Source organism: Mus pahari, chromosome 15, assembly GCF_900095145.1.
Source record: "Mus pahari chromosome 15, PAHARI_EIJ_v1.1, whole genome shotgun sequence".
In the NCBI taxonomy this organism is placed as follows: domain Eukaryota; kingdom Metazoa; phylum Chordata; class Mammalia; order Rodentia; family Muridae; genus Mus; species Mus pahari.
In genome coordinates this window covers 27,183,374-27,202,968 of record NC_034604.1, presented here as the reverse complement: position 1 = coordinate 27,202,968, position 19,595 = coordinate 27,183,374, and the positions used below count along the sequence as shown (strand labels likewise).

General features: G+C 53.2%; 3 protein-coding genes across 6 annotated transcripts in view; 2 read left to right on the top strand and 1 right to left on the bottom strand.

The window, feature by feature from the left end:
* The window catches only part of Myo7b (myosin VIIB), an 83,440-nt gene extending 81,010 nt beyond the window's left edge, over positions 1-2,430 (top strand). The window contains exons 44-48 of the mRNA XM_021214205.2: positions 413-598; positions 784-900; positions 1,585-1,668; positions 1,786-1,905; positions 2,190-2,430. Coding sequence (XP_021069864.1) covers positions 413-598; positions 784-900; positions 1,585-1,668; positions 1,786-1,905; positions 2,190-2,291 — 609 coding nt within the window. The 3' untranslated portion in view covers positions 2,292-2,430. The remainder of the gene's footprint in view (positions 1-412; positions 599-783; positions 901-1,584; positions 1,669-1,785; positions 1,906-2,189) is intronic.
* Positions 2,431-3,063: 633 nt separating this feature from the next.
* The window catches only part of Lims2 (LIM zinc finger domain containing 2), a 35,024-nt gene continuing 18,492 nt past the window's right edge, over positions 3,064-19,595 (bottom strand). The window contains exons 3-10 of one of the 4 annotated variants that reach the window (XM_029546794.1): positions 17,640-17,706; positions 17,290-17,410; positions 7,159-7,308; positions 6,350-6,500; positions 5,263-5,355; positions 4,651-4,699; positions 4,339-4,414; positions 3,064-3,814 (exon numbers count right to left, since the gene is read on the bottom strand). In XM_029546794.1, the coding sequence (XP_029402654.1) occupies positions 3,667-3,814; positions 4,339-4,414; positions 4,651-4,699; positions 5,263-5,355; positions 6,350-6,500; positions 7,159-7,308; positions 17,290-17,410; positions 17,640-17,706 (855 nt within the window). In that variant the 3' untranslated portion in view covers positions 3,064-3,666. Of the gene's footprint in view, positions 3,815-4,338; positions 4,415-4,650; positions 4,700-5,262; positions 5,356-6,349; positions 6,501-7,158; positions 7,309-7,635; positions 7,919-17,289; positions 17,411-17,639; positions 17,707-19,595 lie in introns of those variants that run through there. The other 3 variants (XM_021214206.2, XM_029546795.1, XM_029546796.1) reach the window with 3 other exon arrangements.
* Positions 12,213-18,843, top strand: Gpr17 (G protein-coupled receptor 17). Its single transcript, XM_029546797.1, has 2 exons — positions 12,213-12,370; positions 13,782-18,843. The coding sequence occupies exon 2, from the start codon at positions 13,789-13,791 to the stop codon at positions 14,806-14,808; it is 1,020 nt and encodes a 339-aa protein (XP_029402657.1). The 5' UTR covers positions 12,213-12,370; positions 13,782-13,788; the 3' UTR covers positions 14,809-18,843.

Sequence of the window (19,595 nt, the reverse complement as noted above, 5' to 3'; positions counted from 1 at the left end):
GTGCCGCGTCATTTCTTGCTGGCGGGAAGGTAGCGCGGGACAGGGAAGGGGCCAGGGAGGGACTGCCTTGCCCCCAGGTTCTTGCAGCAGGGTGGAATGAGGTGAACAGATGAAAACCCCTGATGGTTCCAGGGACAGCAGAGCACAGCAGCTCTGGGGACACAGCCTTCAGTGTAAGACAGGGGGCAAGGAGCACGCAGGAGACTGAATGCAATGAACCGGCTTGCGACTTGCAGGGACAACATGATGTGGACAGAGCCCACGTCCACCACAGCGCAGTACTAGCGAGCCCTCACTTAGGTCTCACCTCTGAGAGCCTCAGCCTTTGGCTTGCTCAGTTAGTGAATGGGGAAGATGACACACCCCTACACCAGGCTCCTGTCACCTGAGCCCCAGCATGTCTGCCACTCAGGAGCTACCCAAGTACCTGCGCGGGTTTCACAAGTGTTCTCGGGAAGACGCCATCCACCTGGGAGGCCTCATCTGTAAAATCCAGTTTGGTAGTGACAGCTCTCAACTGGCTAGTGTCTCAAAGGTCCTGAAGGAGCTGGTACCTCAGAACCTCACCCGCCTGATGTCCTCAGAGGAATGGAAAAAGGTCCGTAACAGGGTCAGGCTGGTTGGCTTGGGATGTGGGCTGCCTGCCCCTAGTCTTTCTCTGCCCAGTCCTTACGACCTCTGAGACCCTGCCCTGCACTGACGTTCAGATAGGTGGGTATTGCCCTGGATGGAGTCTCAGAGGCCCTGGGTGTCTATGTCCTCAGTGTCCCTCTCTTCCATCAGAGCCTCCTTCTGGAATGTGACAAACACAAGCGCAAGACAGTGGCTGAGGCCAAAGTGGAGTTCCTGAAGTCGATCTACCGGTGGCCTACCTTTGGATCTGCCTTCTTTGAGGTGAAGGTAAGTCTTAATCCATGCTAGCCTCTGCCCCAGCACAGGCCCCATTTAGATGAGTCCTCAATGCATATCGGTAGACAGGAGTGTGTGTTCTAATTGGAACCCTGTCGAGCACCTAAAAGGTGACCACCTGGGGGCCGAGGAGATGTCTCAGTTGGCACAGCACCTGAGGACATGCTGCCGTCTGCTAGTAACCCTAGTCCTGGGGAGACAAAGAAAGAGATCCCTAGGATTTGCTGGCCAGCTGGCCTAGCCTATTTGGTGAGCTCCAGGCCAGTGAAATACTCACATCTATACATACACATGGCCAGTGACATGGCTCTATGGGTTAAGGCGCTTGCCACCCAAACCTGATGGCCTGAGTTCAATCCCTAGGACCCACGTGGTGGAAAAAGGGAACTGACTCCTGAAATTGTCCACAGACCTCCATCACACACCACAGCACACACCACGTGCGCACACACACACACATACACACATGTGTGCATGCTTACACACACACACACACACACACACGTGCATGCACACACACACACATGCACACACACACACACACATGTGCATGCTTACACACACACACACACACACACACACACACTTCCCTGTATACACCTGGGCACACACAGACAGGAAGCGGCCACCTGACCCTCATACTCGTCTATGATAACTGTGCCTCTCCCTCCACAGCAAACCTCTGAGCCTTCCTACCCAGACGTTCTCCTCATCGCGATCAACCGACATGGGTTACTGCTCATCCACCCCAAGACCAAGGTAGAGTGCCAGCACTGTGCCGGGAGCCAGCAGTCATCCATTGGGGTGGGATGCCTGTCTTCCTGCCTGCCCCTCCCCTCCAGCCTGGCCGCCCGTCAACGGCCTCTCTATTCCCAGGAGCTGCTGAACACCTACCCTTTCACCAAGATCTCCAGCTGGAGTAGTGGCAACACCTACTTCCACATGGCACTGGGGAGCCTGGGCCAGGGCAGCCGTTTGCTGTGTGAGACCTCCCTGGTGAGCACGGGCCCCGTCTCCCACCATTACACAGCACCCTCACTATGAGAGATGGCTTGCCCATGACCAGGGCTGCAGGGAGGTTAGAGGCGTCCCCAAGACTGAGAGCCAGCATGTCCAAGGACTCTAACCTGACTCTGGGCCATCCTAGGCCATTCTGAGGAGAGGGGGGAACTCGGGTCCACTAAAGCAAGGCCCAGCCGGGGGAGCCCGTCTCAGTCCTACCATGTGCCCCAGGACTCTCCCTGCACCCGCAGCCTCTGACCTCACCTCATCCTGTCTAGGGTTACAAGATGGACGACCTGCTGACCTCCTATGTTCAGCAGCTCCTGAGCACAGTGAACAAACAGCGGGGCTTCAGGGCCCCTGCCCCAGCCAACCCCTAACAGATCCCATCTGCACACGAGCCTTCCACGCTGGCCTTCTACCCCCTTCTCAGCACGCCCGATCGCCCCTCCCGGGTGTTCCCTGCAGAGGCCAAGCAAGCTCTCAAGCCTCCTCGCAGACGGTGGGTTGGTCCCCGAAATCTGCAATAAAAATGTACCCATAAAAATGTGTGTGTCTCTGAGGGGAAGGGTGGGTACCAGGTGGGTATCTGATCGGAGAGACTCTCTACCCACCAGAGGGTCTCGTCCAGAAAAAGCAAATGGCACTGTGACTTTTCCTAAACCGGATGCCAACCATACTCACCAGGAGTGGCATCATCTGCTCCTTTTCCTTCCTCCCGTCCCTCTGCCACCCGCCCCCCCTTTCCTGTTCTCAGACTGGAGAGAGAGGGTATCCCTGGAGATCCCACTTCCTGGGTCCCCCAGATGTTTTTCTCCCATCCATGTGGGTCACTGGGATGCCCGCTGTGCTCCCAGAAGGACCAGGTGGAAAGTGGAGGCCATTGGAGATCTGTCCAGTTGGCAGGCCCTGATAAACAACCCACCATCACCACCCACTTACCAAGGTAGCCAGCATGGCCACTCCATGTAGGCCTGAGGAATCCTGGCAGATCTTGTCTGTAAGTCCTGGTGGTAGCCAACCTGGAGAACCTGAACCTCTCCTGTCTGCCCATCTGGGGTATCTCTGAGTATTGATCATGCCCGGCAGGAATAATAGCTTTTATAGCACCACGCTCCTCCACCCCTCCCACAAACCACACAGACACTCCGAGTATGTGAATCAGCCTTCATTGTGTAAGTGTGTGACCACGTGTGGGTCTCTGATGGCCAGGGCAATGTGCCCCTGGGAAGTGGGACCTCCACGCTTGGTGGGCAGCTGAGACGCTTTCTATGGGGTCTCCTGAGTAGTGCAGGCAGTGGGGCCCTCGAGCTGCTTCATCCCGGAGGTGGGTCTGCTGACACAGTGTAAGCACGGGGACCTACTGTGCTCCAATAACTGAAAAGGGTGCTTCCATGAAGCCTCTATCTGCTGGCCCTGGGGTTGGGACAAGCCCAAGGGCCACACTGGGGCTGAAACTCTCCTGGAGAGTGGAGAGGAGAGGCATCGGGTTGGGATCTGCAGGTCAAGCAAGTGACAAATAATCCTGTCCCAGTTTGTCCCTATCCCTGGAGGTTGTGGGCCCAGGAGGAAATGCCTGTGAGGTGGGTCAGGCTGCAGCACAGAAGAGAGTATTACACAGCCCAAGGTGGACTGGAAACAGAAAGGATGGCATACCGGAAGAGTGGGCTGGGCTGGAGCAGAAGTGGCTAGCACGACTTGGGGCAGGGGGATGAGGGCTAAGGTACTGCAGGCCAGCCAGGAAACCGAGGACCTTCAGACTGAGTTGACGTCCACAGACTTGGGCTGGGCCTTGCGGGAGCTTAGGTCGGACAGCTTCTTCAACCTCTTCTTCAGCTCCAGGGGGAACCTTTCATAGCACCTCTTACACACGGGCTTCATATCGAACTCCACGAACTTGTTCCTGCAGACAGAACCCCAGCGGTCTATGCCCTACCCACTCTGACTCCAGTCAGTAGCTCAAACAGCAGCTGCCAGCCCTCTGCCCTCCCAACCCTGTCTGTCACAGCCAGCAGGCTAGATTCCAGGGTGGGATGTTAGCCAAAGGCACTGGAGAAGAGATGACCCTGTGAGTCTCCCTTCTCTCACAGAAGTTTCTCTTCATAACTGTCTATGGCCCCCTATTGCTCTTGAGAGCTGTATCCCTACCGCACCTCACAGTTCCAGCCACCCTCTACCCTCCTAGGCGGCATGGGAGAGGCAGGCACCTGAAGCTTGCTATTACATATGCTGTTCCCTGACACAGAATATTTCCCCCCCGAAGCCCGGGGTTTTGTAACTGCCCCCTTCATCGGCCTCTGGGATCCCTGGGCTATCTCATCTGCCTGGCATCCTTCTGCCTCACACATGGCCAGGGCTCGCCTGAGGCTGCAGTTCAGGGAAAGCGGGCTGGAAAGTCAAGGCTGCGAAGTGCCCACCACTACTCACTTCAGAGTGAGCTTCATGTTGCAGGTGGAACAGGCGAAGCAGTTCACACACCAGGCTTTGCTGAGGGCTGACACCACTGTGGGGCCAGATGTAGAATTAGCAGGCCCATCCAAGCCAGCTGCAGGCCCAGCTAGGCAAAGCCCGAGCCAGACGGACCTGCAGCTGTGGAGCACCCCATCCCCCAACCCCAAGTCTTTAACCACCCCACACCCCCACAACCCCCTGCCACCTCACCAGTCCCTCCCACCACCAGGGGAGCAGACTGGTTGGGAGAAAGCAAGGGAGGAAGGGGCTCGGGGACAGAGGCCTCACCATCACCCTCGATCACATGACTGCAGTTATAGCACACATCCCCAAAGAGCTGTGGACAAAGCAAGCCGTCAGTGCTGCCCACAGAGACAACAACCTCTTGAGCCCCTTCTGAGGATGCCCAGCCTTCTGGAAGCACTCCCTGGGAAGTGCCACAGGTCAAGACATTGCTCCCCACTGATGTAGCCTACCCAAGTCCTGCCAGAGTGAGGAACAGGGTGGGACCGTCCCACGCCCGTCAGCCTCTGAGGCTGCAATGGCATATCTATCAAATGAAGACACTGTGTGGACAGCTGCTCATATGTCTTATGTACAGGCTTCAAGACTCCAAGCTGGAACCCAAGGCCTGGGGACACAGGAGAGGAGACTCCATAAGCCCAGAGACCCTAGGAAGCATCCTGTTGTGGTTTTCAGAGTATGAGGTCTGTCCCCCAGAGACAGGGCAGCAGAGCCCATAGCCATTCCCAGGACCTTCTCCAACAGACCACCCAAGCACCACTTCTGGGCATGGAGATGTCTAGACACAGCCCCAGCCCTGCTATCTCAAGGTCCTGAGTGCCCCACTCCCTCTCCAACTCCAGCCCTGTGTCTTTGCAAGATCTGTCCAAGGCTTACCTGGTTGTAGTGGGTCTCACAGTATGCTAGGCCCTTCTTCTCATAGTGCCGGTGCCCCAGGAATGGCTTCTCACACTTGGCACAGACAAAGTGCTGAAGGAAAGAGGGTGTAGCCGTGTAATATTAGGGTTGCACCAGGGACCCCAGAAACCACGGAAAAGGAATGGGGCTCACAATGGGCAGAACTGACACCTGGATGCATGCTGTAAGAACCAGCTAAGCCCATGCTAGCCTGAGAGACAGGGTCTCAGGTAGTCCGGGATGTTTTCAAAGACACTGTGTAGACAAAGGTAATATTGAGCTTTTGATCCTCTCAAGTGGTAGGATTATAGTACAGGGGAGGGGGGAGGACTGAACTCAGGCCCTTGTGCATATAAGGCAGGCACTCTACCAACTGAGCCACATGGCCAGCTCTCCTCCTCATCCTTGAATATGTCACAATATTATCCTTTGTCACTGGGATCCAGCTTGACAAACAGATTGTGAGCCCTGCCTCAATATTAGTAGACTCCCCCTGTTCCCATGCCCCTCCCCAAAGCCCACATAGTATAAGAACCATATCCTGTCCTTTGGAACATGTGTGGACACCTAATACCCAAGAGACAAGGCAGCACATCCCATAGCCTTTGTTAATAAGCCACCCAAGCACTGCTTATGGACACAGAGATGACCAGGCCACTGGAGCTGCAAGCACTCTTTCCAAATATACCCATAAGAGTGTGAGAGCACTCAGGGCATGGGCAAGAGCTGACCCAGGAGCCCACCGGCTCCCTATCTACGTGGGGTTGTGCACCTAACAGTTCCTGTCGTGTGCATCCCCACGGGGCACTCTGGGTGGACGGTGTCTAAGGTTTGCTCTTGACTCTAGAATCTTCCAGAATGCAGAGAGGTAAAAGGTAAGGTGACTGGGCTGCCTGAGCACGGCCTGTGGGCCCTGGTCTCCTGGCTCCCATGAAGTTCCCAGCTAGAACAAGGAGAGGTTGCCCCCCAGAGAGAGAGGTTTTCAGTGGGAACCAGCTAGTGCATGGTTCATGGGGTTCAGAGGGACTGTGAACCAGGCTTGAATCTGTACCCACTCCAGGCTCACCTCCACATGCCACTGTTTGCCCAGCGCATTGACCACGCGACCCTCAATGGGCCGGCGGCAAGCCCCACAGATGGGGATGCCCATCTTGTCATGGCAAGGCAGGCAGTAGAGCTCACCCTTCAGCTCTCGGGCATCGGAGGTCAGCTCCTTCCTAGAAGACAGCATAGAACCCCCTTAGGTTCGGTCCCACCGACCTGTGGGGCTGCTACAACCCTTGGTCCAGGGTACGGTGCCTGAGGCCCCTGCTCTGGCTCAACCAGATCACTCAGATCTCTGGAGACTTTCTGTGCGCACCCCCGACAGGCCCCAGGGCACAGGATCCCCGCCCAGGCCTGCAGAAAGTGCCTGTGTTCTGTCCAGCTAGCTTCCTTAGATAAAGGTCTGTTTCTTCTCATTCCCGCTAAAGCAGACTGTGTGTCTGGGGCAAGCATAGGAGGAATACCAGGGGACTCTAGTATTCTCAGCTCCTCTCTCCTTTCTCTCTAGTCTTTCTTCTTTCTTCCCTCTTCCATACCAGCACCAACTTTACAGTCTCACTCTTTCCCCTCTGTTGCCTCTCAGCCAGAGTCCTGCAGTCCAAGGGCTGCCCCTTATACTGCTTTTCTCACATCACAAGCACCCCTGAACAGAGTCTGGAGAGGGGAGCCTGCCACCTCCTCCCACCATCACTCTGAAACTCTCTGCCTCGTGCGCTAAGCATCCTCTGTGCCTACCTCGTTGGCCTCTGTCCTGGGTGAGCATTCCAGTGCCCCGCTCTGTGACAGCTGGAATTGCCTTTGCCACACACAGGGCCATGACTGGGCACCTACCCACAGTTGGAGCAGCTGAAGTGGTCCGGGTGGTAGGGATCATTCTTGAACATGAGGGGCTGTTCGTCGATGGCAAGGTGGCACCGCTGGCAGATGAATTTGCCCAGGCCCTTGGCCTTCTCACGGTTGTGGCAAGGCCGGCAGAGGTGCCTGTGGGAGGAAAGAGAAATATCAGGGAGAATGATCCTCCCTCTGCCTCTTCCCACAACAGCCCAACCATCTCCCAGAAAAGCAAGACTAGAGCCTTGCTTGCGCCCTCATCGGCAGCTGGCTAACAAAGTGAACAAGCCCAAGATTAAGAAAAGCAAGTTTCCCACTCACGAGGAGCGAAAGGCAGGGGAGGATTCTAAAGGGGATGCTCTCCCACACTCAGCAAATGCCCATGGGCCAGGTAAGATGGCTCAACAGGTAACGCCACTTGCTACCAACCCTAATACACGAGTTTGAACCCCGACACCCATCTGCTGGAAAGCATACCCATAGATTAGGATGCCTGTATTTGTTGTCTTTGGGGAGTTCATGTCTTTTCCAAGGCGTCCTGAGCCTAGGATGTTGTATGATACAGAAGGGACATTTAGCTGCCATTTGCTGAAAGGCTGGTTTTTACTTTTCACATATCTTTTAGTGGAAGCCACAGTGAATGTGAGCCTTAGAACATCACAGTGCACGGCGGGGGTGGCCAAACCCATGCGGGGCTCATTTCACCCCTCCCTTTGGAGTCTGCCGGATGAAGAGGGACTCCGATGCTCACAAGCGCTTTCTGTCTTTATAGACAAGTAGAGCTGTGTCACATGGAGGCTCCTGGACCCAGCCACTGTCATCACAGAGTCCTTTTTGTGAAGACCTCAGTCATTTCTGATTCTGCTTCTTGCCCTGAGCAACAGCTGTGGTCTTAACAGAGAAGGAAATCAACACAGGTTCTTTTTCCTCATCATTGAGGGTGCAAAGAATTTAGATTCAGGGTCCTCAGTCAAAGATGCACACAACCCATCCAATGTCCCTCAATCTCCATGGCCTGCTTGGCACTCCAACAGTGTAATCCTGTGGGACCTGGCCCTCCTTCCCAGGCTCCAAAAATCCACTGGCAACTCTCCACAGCCAACTGACCACTGGCCCTTTTAGTGTGCGTGTATGTGTGTGTTGTGCATACATTTTTGTGTGGCTCGTGCACCTGTGCATGCAGATGTGTGTGCAGGTGTGTGCACAGGTGTTAAGGCCAGGGGTCAATCTCGGCTCCAACGTCAGTTGTTTCCCCCGTCTTACTTTTTTGACTCGGCGCTTCTCACTGAACGTGGAACTCACCATATTGGCTAAATTAGCCAGTAAGCTCTAGGGATCTGCCTGTCTGTCTCCCCAGAACTCAGGTTGTAAACACAGGCCACCATGCTAAGCTCTGCACAGGTGTGAGGGATCGACTTCAATTTTGTGTGCTTTCAGAGCTTAACTGAGCCATCTCCCCAGCCCGCACCATTAGCCCATTTCACAGACTTGTCACAGAGATCGAATGCCACTCAAGACCCCCGACTCAAGTGGATCCCATGCTACCTTTGTGGTCGGGAATTATGCCACAGAGCATGACTCTCTTCTTGCCTCAGGTCTTATCTCCTCTAGCTTAGCCCAGTGATAGAGGCCCAAGCAAGCTTTGTGCTGCTACTTGCTAACATGCTGACTGTACTTCTACTGGACCGTGGGTACTTGTCATTGAGAAGTAGCTCAGGGTCAATGTACTGAATATGTGAGTGAAGGGGAGACGCAGCAGACATAATCTCGTTGTGACAACAAGGCCAAGCAGAAGCTGGGGGCAATGTCTGAGCCCAAGTCCTCCTGCCACACAGCAGGCAACAGATGTGGCCTGTGGCTACAACCTTCACTTCTGTGACCCTGTCTGACCTCACCCAAGACATGTACACAGCAGCCAAGGACACAGGTGCCTTGCCCAGTCACCTGCTATAGCCAGCTCTCTCTGCCTGTGTCTCCGTCGCAGTCATGGCCTTATTTCCCATGACTCCATTCTAAAGTTTGCAGCTCCTCTTTGAAATTAATACAGCATTCAATCAATACCAAAGAATTATGCTTCAAAGCCTTGCATGATATGGTGGCTCTCACACCACAGTTCAGGGGGCTAAGGCAGGAGGACCATGAGTTTGAGCCAGCCTCATCAAAACACTGAGACCCTGTGTCAAAATCCAGGGGCTAGGCAGATAGTTCAGTTAGTGAATGACTTGGGTTTTGTAAACATAAAGTCCTGAGTTCAATTCCCATAATCCAAACTTAAAAAAAAAAAAAAATGGACATGGGCCACTCAGGTGGCTAAGCAGGTAAAGGTGCTTGCCACGGGGTCCAACACCCCGAGTCCTGTTCCTAGGAGCCACATGGTGAGAGGAGGAAACCAAGTCTTATAAGTTGTCCTCTGATTTCAGTCACATGCCATGACACACATATACCCACCTAGGTAAGTAATCATAGTAAGTCGTTTTCAAAAGCTGGGCAAGGTGGTGTATGTTTATCACCTTGATGGGTGAAGGAGACAGATGGGTTCCTGGGGTTCACTACAGGCCAGTGAAAGACCTTGTCTCAGGAAAATAAACAAAAAAGGGGTTGTGGTGGATGGTATTTAAAAACAACATCTGAGGTTGATGACCAGCCTCCACACACACTGCATAAACACATGAACATGAACACACACACACACACACACACACACACACAAGAAATGTGAAGCACATGCACAGTTCAGCTCCCTAAAATTCTACTGCTGAATTGTAAAGTTATCAATGTCCTTGAAGCCACCACAGAAACAGAAAGCCTCTGCTGCGCTGACAATGTAACTCAAAGCCCAGGATGCACAAGGCCCTCAAATCAATTCTAAGCACCAGAAAAACAAAAAAAGCAAAAAAGTCCGTGAGCCCAAGAGTGCTCTGGTGACGGCAGTGAATGTCACGTCCAGCAGTGCGAGCCAGCACCGGGTCGCTGCAAGAGCAGCAAATGCTCTGAACCACTGAGCCATCTTTCCAGCCTATACATTTTTACTCTTTTTAATTTAATTTTTATTTTTATGCATGTATATTTGTGAATGTATGTCATGTGTATACATGTCCATGAAAGACAGAAGGTGTCGGAGTCCTTGGAGCCTGACTATAGCAGTTGTAAACCACAAAGATGATGCTAGGCCCCTGGAAGAGCAGCAAGTACTCTTAACTACTGAGCAATCTCTCCAGCCTCACCCCTTGTTTTTAGCAACAGTGTGTCTGTCCCACAGGCCTGGAACTAGCTGATTTGGCTACGAGAGCTGGCTGGGAGCCACAAGGACCTGCCCTTCTCCCCCTCCCGGTGCTGAGAGCATAGACAGATGCTACCACACCAAGTTTTTTCACATGAGTTTTGGGATCCAAACGCCGGCCTTCTTGCTTCCGTGGAAAACACCTGAGTTACACACAAGTTACCCGAACACACCCCAGCTCCTTAGATACCTCTTCATTTCTCTCTAAGATGCCTTTATGAAATGAATTATGAAATAAGATGCCGTTGGGAGCTTCCTCACCACCTAGACACACATCTGAGTTTCCTGCTTTATGTATACATATGTACCCCACACACCCGTACACACATGCACACACATGCATACATACACACATGCACACACACGCACATGCACGCAAGCATGCATGCACACACATACACAAGGAAAAAGGTAAAGTTGAGTGTAAGAATTCTCCTGTCAAAATGCAGCAGACAAACAGAACAGAACAAATACACAGCCTGGTGTCTGTGGTGACATATGCTGGGGTTTAGAGCCAGGATTTGCCACTTGCTAGAGTTTGCCTCAGGGGAGGGAGGGAGAGTGACTTCACTTCTGTTATCTTTGGCTTCTTCAACTGTCAAATGCAGTGAAATTCCCAGCTGCACGATACTATGGGAAAAGACAAACTGACAATACCATTGGGCAGGCAGTCCGTCCTCTCCAGATGTTAACCGCACATAATTGCAAATGTTTTGTATTATGTTTTGGGGGCAGGGTCTCATGTATTTCTACCTGGCTTCTTTATACTCACTATGTAGCCCAAGCTGACCTTGAACCTCTCATCTTCCTGCCTCTGCTTCCCAAGTGCAGCAAATATAGGAATGAGTACCACATAGTTTATATAGCATTGAGGATGGGACCCAGGGCTTTGCAATTGAGCTAGACAAACACTATAACAACTGAGCTATAACCCCAATTATAACTTCAAAATTTTTCAACTGAAATTTTTAAGTCTTTGGAAACTAATAGTGCTGGTTTGGCTGCATTGTGTGGCGGCTCTATCGGTGATATCAGCCGTGATGAACTTCAATGAGTCACGAACAACACCCAACACATCCCATCCCAGCTTGGAGTCTCCCCAGCAGGAGCAAGCTTTGGTAAGGGAGCTACTGAGACCTTCCTGCTGGCCATCCTCTGCTTGAGAGGCCCTCCCAGGCAAGAGCCAGGCCTGCTGGGCTGAGCTGTATCCCCACAGCACAGACAGCACCCCCATTATAAGGCGCCTGCAGCTGTGCAGGGCTCTACATAAAGGCCATGATTTATTCCATACACCCGAACGGGGCCTAATTATACAGGACAGGACACAAGGATCCTACAGCAAGTGTCTGAAAGAATCCCTCTCATCTAGCCCAAGATTCCTCAGCTCCAACCCTGGCGTGCATTACAAACCCCCCCATCCCCCACCCCAGCCCAGTAAGCTTGGGATCCTGGCCCGTTGCCATGGTAGCTGACCCCTCCCTATCCCCCCACTAGTAGAAAAATCATCCCCTCCTGAAATGTCCTGTTGTGTCTGTCAACTCTCGCCCGAAGACCCCCACCCGGCCCGGCCCTTGCCCACTCCCAGGCTCCCAGGACAGTCACACACTTGGCCTCTGTGATACTCAGTGGCCTGGCTGGGGGATGGGGGTCCGCACCATCTGAGGACACACTGGAATATTCAGTACGTGCTCCGTGCAAGCAGACCCAGCTGGAGGAGCGGCCTACCCCACAAAGGACCCCTCAGGAATGAAGCAGCTTTTCAGGTTCCGAGGAGCTGTGGACTCTCCTGCTCTCCTTAAATAGTCAAGCCTTCCTCCTACAGCTACGAGGAGTCCACCTGGAGCACCACCCGGAGCACCACCCACGGCCGGCTCACAGCTTACCTGCTTCCCCCAGTCTCCTGTCCTTTCCTTCCTGGGTCATCTGCAAGAGGTAAGGGGCAGGGGAGGGCAGTGTGGGGCAGAGAGCCTCAAGAGACTGGGTGCAGGTGACAGAGTAGAGGCTCCGTGCAGTCACACAGGGACCTGAGCTGTTTAACAATTTCCTCAGTCCTGAAGTTCTTACTTTTTAGAATTATTATTATATTTTTAAAGCCATGACTGCATGTAGCCTAGGTTAGTCTTGAACTCGCTTTATAATGGAGAATGACCCTGACCTCCTCACGCTCCTGCTTTCGAGTGTTGGGATTACAGGCACTTGCCATCGCAACTAGTCCGTGTACTGGGGATCAAACTCATGCACACTAGACAAGCACTCTACACCTTAAATACATCCCCAACCCCAGTTCTTACTTGAGCAAGGTGTTATGCATTTACGATTTACTCAGAGCCCCCAAAGAAAAATAGCCAGTCCTGGAAATGCCCCCACAAAGGACAACGGGCAACTCCAGTGCCTGTTGCGTGAGCCACGCTCCACGCTCTGGCCACAGTGCCTTCCCCCCCCCCCCCCCCCTCACAGAGGTGAGACTGTGTCCACACCCCAACTTGAGCTATGGAACACCTTGGCTGGGAAGGGACTCCCTGCTGGTCTAAGGCCCTGGCAAAAGTTTCCCAAACCCAGCTGTCACCCAGAAAAGCTGGTCACAATGGAATTGACCAGCTACGTGTGGAAAACACCAGAGACCCTGGGGCTCTCAGGAGCTGTGGCAGGAAGCATGTGGCAGGAAGCTGTGGTAGAGTCCTGCTAGCAAGTTCAGTGATACATTGCTCATTGCAGAGCAGGCTAGCAGGTGGGGGAGACCCCGGGACTCAGAGGGAACAGGCTCACCAAGCAGGCCAACACTAAAGGACTGGTGGGTGCCAAGTCCTTAGCAACAGCTCCCACTCAACTCACCTATGGGGAGTGTGTTTAAGGGACCCCCACAATGTTACCTCTGCCTTGGCGTGGGGTTAGAGAAAAAATAGGGTGTTCCTTGCCCTCAGATGCCCAAACAATCAAACTTGCTTCCCTTTCCCTCCAGCGCTAACTCCACCCTCTCAGGCTGAGGGAATAACTGGGCACAGGGCAGAAAGATAGCTTCCAGGCTCTGGGTTTGACAGCAATTACCCCAGGCCCACCTCACTCAAGGGGAAAATCAAGCCTCAGTTGGAGCTGGCCTGTGATTGACGTTCAAAGTGCTTCTGAGGCTCAGCCAACTCCGACAGACACAGAAAACCCAGCAGGCCCAGCCGTTTCCCTGGGTACTTCATCAGTTATACCAATGCTATGCTATGTTTCTCCCAAGTTAGTGGCAGGAGACTCTGAGGGCATCAGAGGTCCTGCCTCTGACTTCAGGGGTGCATCCTGGGATCCTGTAAACTGTTTCTGTGTTCCCTAGAACTCTGTCCCCCTGTTCTGCCTTTAGTCACAAGATGAACGGTCTGGAGGCAGCCCTACCGAGTCTGGCTGACAACTCCTCCCTGGCTTACTCTGAGCAATGCGGACAAGAGACACCCCTGGAGAACATGCTCTTCGCCTGCTTCTACCTTCTGGACTTCATCCTCGCTTTTGTGGGCAATGCTCTGGCCCTGTGGCTTTTCATATGGGACCACAAGTCAGGCACTCCGGCCAATGTCTTCCTGATGCACCTGGCTGTGGCCGACTTGTCCTGCGTGTTGGTCCTGCCTACCCGGCTGGTTTATCACTTCTCTGGGAATCACTGGCCGTTTGGGGAGATCCCATGCCGACTCACTGGCTTCCTCTTCTACCTGAACATGTATGCCAGCATCTACTTCCTCACCTGCATCAGCGCTGACCGGTTCCTGGCCATTGTGCACCCTGTCAAGTCCCTCAAGCTTCGAAGACCTCTCTATGCCCACCTGGCCTGCGCCTTCTTGTGGATCGTGGTGGCTGTGGCTATGGCCCCACTGCTAGTCAGCCCACAGACTGTGCAGACCAACCACACAGTTGTCTGCCTGCAACTGTACCGGGAAAAGGCCTCCCATCATGCCCTGGCATCCCTGGCTGTGGCTTTTACCTTCCCATTCATCACCACGGTCACCTGCTACCTGCTGATCATTCGCAGCCTGCGCCAGGGTCCCCGTATAGAGAAGCACCTCAAGAATAAAGCCGTCCGCATGATTGCTATGGTTCTGGCCATCTTCCTGATTTGTTTTGTGCCCTACCACATCCACCGTTCAGTCTATGTGCTTCACTACCGTGGAGGTGGGACTTCGTGCGCTGCTCAGCGTGCCCTGGCCCTGGGGAACCGGATCACCTCCTGCCTCACCAGCCTCAACGGGGCCCTGGATCCTGTCATGTACTTCTTTGTGGCTGAGAAGTTCCGCCACGCCTTGTGCAACTTGCTGTGCAGCAAACGGCTCACAGGTCCACCTCCCAGCTTCGAAGGGAAAACCAACGAGAGCTCCCTGAGTGCCCGATCCGAGCTGTGAGCCTCCGGGAGGTCCTGCCACCGGGCCAGCTGCAGACTGGTGCAGGAAGACCAGCTATCAACTGGGGCGCATGCTACCAGAGCCAGCTAAAGAAGTCTATCTTCCTTCACTATTCCTGAGCAAACAAACGGAAACGTCAGGGGTTCTCACCCTGCTCCAAGGCCTCAACTGCAAGGCCATCCAGTCTGAGCGAATCCATCAAGAGGCAGGACTAACTACAGGGATGCCCTGCCCACCCCTCCTCAGGACTGGGTTGGCCTGGCTTCTGTATAACTCCCAGACACTCAGTGACTTCACTGATGCTAAATAGGGAAGAGAGCCACAGGGACATTTCTGGAACAATGGGAATCTTTCTTCTCTAATAAATTTCTAGCTTCTTTCATACTACAGATGCCTACAGAAACAAAGCCCTACAGAATAACCCAGAAAGCAAGCTGCCCAAGGTCCAGGAGAAGCGGCAGCACAAATGTCAATGGAACTAGATGGATAGTTAATATTTCCTTTGAAGTGTATGGTATATTGAATATTGCTTAAGATGCCTTTGCCTCATAATCTCTGTCTGAGTTTAGGGGACACAGACTCTAGTGACAGCTACATGTGAGTAGCTAGTCAGACTGGTTGCTTGTGAACCCAGCAAATATAGTTCGGATAATATAATATCTCAGCTCCTCCTATTGACAGAGGAGGCAAAGACCCACACAGGAAGGTCAGTCCCGTGAGAAGCTGGAGGGTCTCTGGAAGCCAGCACACCATGTCCCCACACCCGCCTCAAGCCTGGCACTGTCCAGAACTTGTCATTAGAATGTGGCCTAGCCAGGCATATGGCATGGACGGACAGACGTTAGAGCCCAGGCAGGGAGCCTGCTGTGGGAACTTGTCTCTAGCTGCACCCAGAAGGGACATCCTGAGCCCCACTCCCTCTCAAGAGGCTTCTGCCACCCTGGCTGCCTGGCTCCGAGCTGTTGAATGTGTGTGGTGACCGCTCTAATGTGTCCTCTTTTGTAGTTGTTTGTAATACTCTTAAACATAACTGAGTCTTAAGATGAAGGAAACTATCGCGCTGGTTCAACATGACACATGACGTTCTCCCCCTGAAATCCTCGTCCTTTCCACCCAAGAACGACTGGGTAGGGCAACATCTCCCTGGTCGTGGTTCTGGTGGCCTTGTGACATGTCTGTCCAGGCAGTCCTGAAGCTGTGCATCATGGAGTCCTGAGTGCCACTCTAGGTTAAGGGGGCTTTCAAACGGATTTCTCCAGCTACACCCCGTCTTTCACTAGAGAAGCCCTAAGATGGCCCCGATGCTCAACACTACTTCTATCCAGTGCTGGTCTGTCCACCTCCCGGGGCCCCTCACCACGACAACCTGCAGAGTACAAGACCGTGCCAGCCAGGACCAGCACGGGACTATGTGCCTCTTCGACGGAAGAGCAAAGGGACAAGATCACCACAGTCTGTGACAGGAGGGACAGAGGGGGCAAAGACCCAGATGGGAAGGACAGTCTCATGGGAAACTGGAGGGTCTCTGGAAAACAGCACTGCTTTTCCTGGCACAGGGGATGCAGAAGCAGACTTGCATCAGAGGAGGAGAAATTTGCAGCTCTATTTTGGGACCTGTTGCATTAGAATCTTAGACAGAAATGCCACACTGGTAGGAGACTTAAACAAAGGAGAGATCTGGAGGGGACACCTGAATTGTCCAGATGTATCATTGAGAGGCCCAAGACTTCATCCTCAGAAGGCTGACGTGGATATGGAGCCCAAAGAACATCTCTGTGCCAAGGAGAGAGGCTGAGGGGAAACTAGCACAACACAGAAATCTCACTGGAAGAGGAGGGCCCTGCAGTGAGGGCCCTTGGAGGTCAAGGGGAGGACCTGGTGATACCCAGGCTTGGCCTGAGTCGTCGAGAAGCTGTGCTGGGGAGGGCTTCGGGGCACAAAGGCATTGCTGGGTCCTCCCCCCAAAGCTTTCCCAAGCAGGCAGGAGATGAGCTCATGTCTGCTGAGGAGGTGTAGAGCCCACAGTGAGGGAGGCAGGGGTGAGAAGAAAGAGTAAAGCCTCCTGGAAGGGGAACTGGCAGAGTACCAGTGAGGCTTACAGTCCTGAATTTGGAGGAAATTGGGCAACCTGGTCCAGCTGTGTGAATGCAGGGAAGAAGGCAGACAGATGGAGTCAGCATGGTGCAGAAGTGGCAGGTGGAATGTCGTGAGTAATTGGGATTCGCCAACTTAAAACTCCTCATCCATCCATTGCCGCTCAAAGCCCTTCAAGCCTTCTGTCCCCAAAAGACCGCCCCTTGCCCAGAGGGAGCTGTCTGTCCTTACTCTTCTGCCTCTACCCTTATCCATACCCTAGCAGGGGTAGGACAAGGCTCACAACCAGATCAGTTGAGGATGCCACAGAGCCTCCTGGGCAGGACCACAGCTCTCAGAGTAGGGACAAGAGGTTCTCCTCTCTGCCCACGACTGCAGCTGGCTCACCTGCCTGCGTTCTTCACAAAGCCCAGGTCAGCCAGCTCCACATCACACAGCTCACAGCGGAAGCAGCCCGGATGCCAGTTGGCATTCATGGCCTTGATCACGCGGCCAATGACAAACTCACCTGGAAGAGGAGAGACCTCAGCTGTCAGGGCGCACTCCCCACCCTTCAGCTCCCATGGCCTGTGTACCCAGTGTTCCTCCAGGTCCACCCTTGTCCAAGCACCCCTCTTTCAGAGGCCTGAAGACAATGCCCAGGAAGCCAGGAAACGTCCCCAGGCTAAGGAACTCCGTAGTAGCTGTTACCCGACTTGTCCCCGTCCTGCTTGTTAAGTGCTGTCACCAGCTCTTACCACAGAATCCGCAGCATGGAGCAAATAGCATTTGGAAGTCGTGTTCGCAGTACTTCCGGCCCTCAAACTGCAAATGGGGGCCACAGAAAAAAAGACACACGAGTCATTCAGCATCTCTATAAGCCTTTGCCCCCTAATAAATAGCAGGGCTCTTAGGTCCTGAGAAGAGAGACTTCCAAAGCTGGAGTGGGGGTCTAGCCCATGCGATTTAGCAAAGTGCAAAGTGGGGTTTCACAGAGATACCGAGGGTCCGAGCCAGCTCTTGGGGATTCTGCTGTTTGCTGAGGGAGAGTGGACCTGTGGGTCCTGACAATAGGCCAAGCTGAGCCGGGGTTGGGGAAGAATGGGTCAAATCTTGAGTTATATGTGCTTTGTCCTCCGTGTCTGCCAGCTCAGTCCCTCCAGAGACTACAAAAGACCCAAAGAGGGAAGACAGAAGAAAGAATTCCTCGGGGAGGGGAATTGGGGGTGACAAGGAAACGACACAGCAGTGCTTCAGCCAGCCACCGTCTTGTACTGCCTCAAGTACGACGGAAGCTTGCCTCGCCTTTCCCTCCCTTAGAGATTTGTTTTCTGAAGAAAAGTCTGGGATGTAGCTCAGTTTGTAGAGTGCGTGCACAGAAGTCTGGTTGGGTTCACAGAACTGTGTAAACAGGGTACAGCAGTGCATAGCTGTAATCTCAGCACCGGGGGATGGAGGCAGGACACACCAGAAGTTCAAAGTCGTATTTGATAACTTCCTTCCCCTGAAGCAGCTCTCCACTGTGAGCCAGAACGTAGGCAGCATCTCCCAAACGCCTTCTATGCTAGGCTTGGTTGTGGTTTAAAAGCCCTCGCAGAGCTCTGCCCAACCCTCTGATGCCTCACCAGCCAGCATCTCTCAGGAGCCTGGACCGTGACAGATCCTCGTCTGACTCCATTCCTGCATCAGTCAATCAGTGATGCCATCAGTTCACAGGAGAGCCCAGTCCTCTTGAGTTCTGGTCCCCCCTCCACTGCAGCCCAGTGGAGTGACAGCCAGTGTTTAACTAGTCCTTGCCTCTGAGTCTGCCAGATGCTGGGGTGTAAATCTTACTGCCAGACTGATGTCACCACACAGACAAATAATCTCTGATGCATAAACGTGGAAGCCTAACAAATAACGGGAAGTCGGATGTCTTATATACTTGTTATCATTTTTAATAAAGTAGTGTATGTATATTGGTATGGCTTACTATATGTCTATGTTTATGTGTATGCATGCGTATCCCCCTTATTGAGACAGAGTCTCTCACCAGCCTGTGGCTCACCAAACAGGCTGACTGGCCTGCGAGCCTCAGGGATACACCTGTCTCTGCTTCCCCAATGCTGGGGCTACAGCACAAGCCACCAAGTGGCTTTTTGACATTGGTTCTGGGGATTAAACTCAAGAGCTCATGGTTGCAAGGCAAGCACCTGATGACTGAGCCGTTTCCTCAGCCTCTGCATGCGTGACTTCTTAACAGCAGCTGTGTTTAAGAAGGAAGGCTCTAAGAGCTTGCTCTTGAGAGCTGGTGTGGGAAACACAAGCCCTTTATTTTTATCTGAGTTATGGCAGTATTAGTGACCTCACTCCTGGCCCCACCTGCTATCCCAACGGGCCACCACGCCAGCCTCTCCCCAGATACCCAACGTGCCCCTGCTTCAGTATCTTCCCATATGCTGTGCCCTCTGCCAAGATCTTTTCCTGCAGAGGAGTGTATGTGTGTGTGTGTGTGTGTGTGTGTGTGTGTGTGTGTGTGTGTGTGTATGCACATGTGTGTGTGTGTGTGTGTGTGTGTGTGTGTGTGTATGCACATGTGTGTGTGTGTATGTCTGTGTGAATGTCTGTGTGTATCTGTGTTTGTATGTCTGTATGTATCTCTGGGTGCATATGTGCATGTATGTATGTGTCTCTGTGGGAGTATCTATGTGAATGCATGGGTGCGTGTGTGCGTG

Bases quoted from the DNA above. Each gene is read 5' to 3' on its own strand.
- Gpr17 (XM_029546797.1), top strand. From the start codon at position 13,789: ATGAACGGTCTGGAGGCAGCCCTACCGAGTCTGGCTGACAACTCCTCC.